The sequence below is a fragment of the Populus alba genome, chromosome 9 (genome assembly GCF_005239225.2).
Source record: "Populus alba chromosome 9, ASM523922v2, whole genome shotgun sequence".
Classification (NCBI taxonomy): Eukaryota; Viridiplantae; Streptophyta; class Magnoliopsida; order Malpighiales; family Salicaceae; genus Populus; species Populus alba.
In genome coordinates, this window is record NC_133292.1 from 11,615,537 (window position 1) to 11,619,799 (window position 4,263).

The 4,263-nt window shown below is 41.3% G+C and overlaps 1 protein-coding gene across 1 annotated transcript; it reads right to left on the reverse strand.

Moving 5' to 3' along the window:
• Positions 1–3,104: 3,104 nt before the first annotated feature.
• LOC140955924 (uncharacterized) lies at positions 3,105–3,969 on the reverse strand. Its single transcript, XM_073411260.1, has 2 exons — positions 3,273–3,969; positions 3,105–3,175 (listed from the first exon to the last, which is right to left on the reverse strand). The coding sequence occupies exons 1-2, from the start codon at positions 3,967–3,969 to the stop codon at positions 3,105–3,107; spliced, it is 768 nt and encodes a 255-aa protein (XP_073267361.1).
• Between the last annotated feature and the right edge of the window lie 294 nt (positions 3,970–4,263).

Here is a 4,263-nt window from a genome sequence, read left to right on the forward strand (position 1 = left end):
CCAATCTGCATCAGTAAATCCCTTCACTTCCATATGCCCATATCTTTTAAATGTCAGTCCTTTTCCTGGAGCCCCCTTTAGGTAACTCAGAATCCTCATTACGGCTGCCATATGGTCTTCACTTGGAGCATGCATAAATTGGCTTACCACACTAACAGCATAAGCAATGTCAGGGCGTGTGTGAGACAAATAAATTAATCTCTCTACCAATCGCTGATATCTTTCCTTGTTTGTTGGTACCTGATCTGGGTAAATGGCCAAGTGATGATTCTGAACAATAGGAGACTCTACTGGTTTGCATTCTAGCATACCAGTTTCGGATAATAAATCCAGTATATACTTTCATTGTGACAGGTATATACCATTTTTGGTCCTTGCAACTTCAATCCCCAAAAAATATTTCAGTCCTCCTAAATCTTTCATTTCGAATTCAGTGGACAAACATTCTTGTAGCCTTTTTATTTCATCTGCGTCATCACCAGTTACAATCATATCATCCACGTAAATAATAAGCAGTGTAACTCTCTCATTCTTACGTTTGATGAATAAAGTGTGATCAGAGTTACCTTGGTGATAACCAATTCGTTTCATAGCTTCTGTGAACCTTCCAAACCATGCTCTTGGCGATTGTTTCAAGCCATACAATGTTTTTCGTAATCTACACACCTTTTCGCTATATTGTGGACAGTTAAACCCAGGTGGAAGCTGCATATAAACTTCTTCTTCCAAATCCCCATGGAGGAATGCGTTCTTCACATCAAATTGCTTCAAGGGCCAACCGAAATTTGCTGCTAAAGATAATAAGACTCTAATGGTATTCATCTTTGCAACTGGGGCAAAAGTTTCCTGATAATCGATGCCGAATGATTGCGTGTATCCCTTTGCTACTAGCCTTGCTTTGTACCGATCAATTGTCCCATCTGCTCTGTGTTTGAAGTTGAATATCCATTTGCACCCTACTGGTTTTTTTCCTGAAGGGAGTGATACAATGCTCCATGTACCGTTTCTTTGTAGTGCATCCATTTCAGCCTCCATTGCTGCTGCCCATTTCGGGTTCTTTAAGGCTTCCTCAACATTTGTAGGTATTTTTATATTCTCCATCTCATTCACAAAGGCTTGATGTTGTAGTGGCAGTCTATGTGTAGAGACATACTGTGTGATGGCAATTCTTGCTTTGCCATTTGGAGAGTACATGTCGGGTGGTTTCCCACGGTTCTGTCTAGGAGGCAGATAATAATTTGGAGTAGATAATGGCATGGAAGAGGAAGGGCTTGTAGTGTTACTTACCTCATGAATATCCGGCCGATCTTGGACATGGATTTGTGGAGAGGAAGGGGCTGCTTCAATCTGCTTGTTTTGCTGTTCTGAAGTGTTTTTATCCTTTGCACTCCTAATTGTTTGAGAACTGGACTCCCCTGACTCCATTCCTTCCCCTAAACTAGATCCTTCTTCTTTCCCTGAACCAGAGTCTTCCCCTGGATCAGACACTTGTGAACTTGATTTTCCTTGTGGGCTAGTCTGTTCAGATAGTTGGGGAAGATCAATCCAGTTATAGGCATCTTGTTGCAGCTGCTCCCCCTGAGGACTAGAGGTGGATTGATCTAGACCGAAAAAGTACTCTGTTTCGGAGAAAGTGACATCCATGCTGACATACATGTGGTGAGTTAAAGGATGGTAACAACGGTAGCCTTTTTGGTGAGGATTGAAGCCAAAAAACACGCAGCGTACTGCACATGGATCCAGTTTTGTGCGCTGAGATTTCTGTAGGTGGACATAGGCCACACACCCAAAAATCCGAGGTTCTAGATATAGAAAGGATGGAATCTGAACATGTTGAGTTAGAGTTTGTAGAGGAGTTCTGAAGGAAAGGACTTGTGATGGCATTCGGTTCATGAGGTACACTGCATAGGTCACGGCTTCCACCCAATATTGTTGAGGTATATGGGCACCGATAAGAAGAGCTCTAGTTGTTTCAAGGATATGCCTGTTTTTGCGTTCTGCCACACCATTTTGTTGTGGAGTACCTGGACATGTAGTTTCGTGGAGAATACCATTTTCTTGAAAGAATTTCAAGAGCTCAGAGTTAAGGTATTCTCCGCCATTGTCTGATCGAAGAACTTTCACGGGGAGGGAGAACTGAGTGCGAACCATGTGATAAAAATATGGGAGTATATTGCACACATCACTCTTATGCCGCATGGTATATAACCAAGTCATTCTGGTGCAGTCATCGACAAATATAATAAACCACCGAATTCCAGATTGAGTAGTAATTGGGGCAGGTCCCCAAACATCAGAGTGAATTAATTCAAATGGCTTTGTGCTTTTATTCAGGCTTAACGGATACGAAGTACGGTGGCTTTTGGCTAAGATGCAAACATTACATTTAAGGGAAGAACTAGGATCCGAAATGTCATTAAATAGGGATGGGAATAATTTTTTTAAGTAGTCGAAGGATGCGTGACCCAGTCGATGATGCCACAACCAAATATCCTTGTAGTCATGAACCTTGCGACTCTGAACTTGATGGACGTGACCTGACGCAACATCATCCACATAGTAAAGCCCCTTCCTCTTAGTACCACGTCCAATGATCGCTTGAGTCCGAATATCCTGAAGTAAGCAAAAAGTGGGGAACATTAAGACAATGCAATCCAATTCTTCCGTAATTTGACTAACTGACAATAAGTGATTTGAAAGTGCAGGAACAAGTAGACAATTATGTAATGAAAGGTTAGGAGTGAGAGCAATTGATCCTGCTCCAATAACTAGGGTAGACTCCCCATTAGCTGTCAGGACTTTTTCCTTAGTTGGGGAAGTCATGTACTGAAATAATGATTTATTGTAAGTCATATAGTCTATGGTACCCGAGTCAATGATCCAACCTGTATCTTGAATTGTGGATGTAGAAAACATCAGTCCAGTGTTTTCTGAGGTTGGAAGCGAGTCAGCTGTATTGGCTAGAGTGAGTATTTCACTCGGTTTAATATGGTCTCTTTGACCTGTTGCCATTGCAGTAACACTAGAAGGGATCTCCACCGTATTAGCTAATTTTGCTTGGCCTGGACGTTTATTGTTGCGTGCTTTACTCTGCTTCCGTTTCTCTAAGAACCATTCGGGATAGCCATGAATTTCAAAACAGGTGTCTCTGGTATGGCGACTTCCATTACAATGACTGCAGCGCAATTTATCCTTTTCTGCTTCCTCAACAGCTCTGAGGGTGCGAAAGTTAGAGGAGGCGGTGGATTTGGAAATCATTGCCATGAAAGTACCTTCACCCGTGTTCTTTGTGCCAAGCATGGTGACTTGGCGTTGAGCCTCTCGTCGAACAGTATTGAAGCACTCTTCAATACCTGGAACAGATTTCATGCGAAGAAGATCACTGCGTACTGGGTCGAATACCTCATCTAGTCCCGCAAGAAAGTCATAAATCCGATCTTTTTGGATTTCTTCTTGTCTGGTTCTAAGGTCTGCAGTACACATCATCTTAATTGGTCGTTTTTTATCAATTTCTTGCCAGACGCTGTTAAGTTCTGCGTAGTATAAGTTAACTGGACGTCCATTCTGTTTAGTTCTTGTTGCCTTGCAGCGTAACTCATAAAATTGAGACTCATCAGCCCCATCATAGAAGGTTTGAGTTACACTGTCCCAGATTTTCTTGGCTGATGAAAGGTGTATAAATAAGCCGATGAGATGAGGCTCCATGGTTTTCAGCAGCCATCCTCGCACCACTGCATCTTCAATGCACCATCTTGAGTAACCAAGATTTCCTTCTTCCATTCTAGCATTTTGTCCATTTAAGTAGCCAAGTTTATTCAATCCAGCAGCATGAAGCTCAATCATTCGTGACCAGATTTTGAAGTTTGTCTCATTTAATTTGAATCCAAAGGGTAAGTGGTTTAGGTTGGGTGATTCAACAGAGACTGGAGAATGGTTTATAGGAATTATAGAGGTATTTGTATCATCCATGGTTGGTCCCTTGTTTCAAGACCAATTCTGGATGGGGGCTGTAAAAAAAAAGAGAAGAATAAGAATATTAATTATGCTCTGATACCATGATAAAGTTTAGAGTTTAGGTTTTTTGTTTTTCTGTTCTTCTTGTTATTCTTTTCTCTCGGAGGAATGCCTTATATAGGCATATATATGGCGGTTTACAGCTTTAATTAATTTCAGTTCTACAAGGAATCTATTTCCTGTTCTGAAAGGAATACATTAATGTGTATCCTTTCATAACTCTTATGGAATATCTGCTAGGACTCTTAT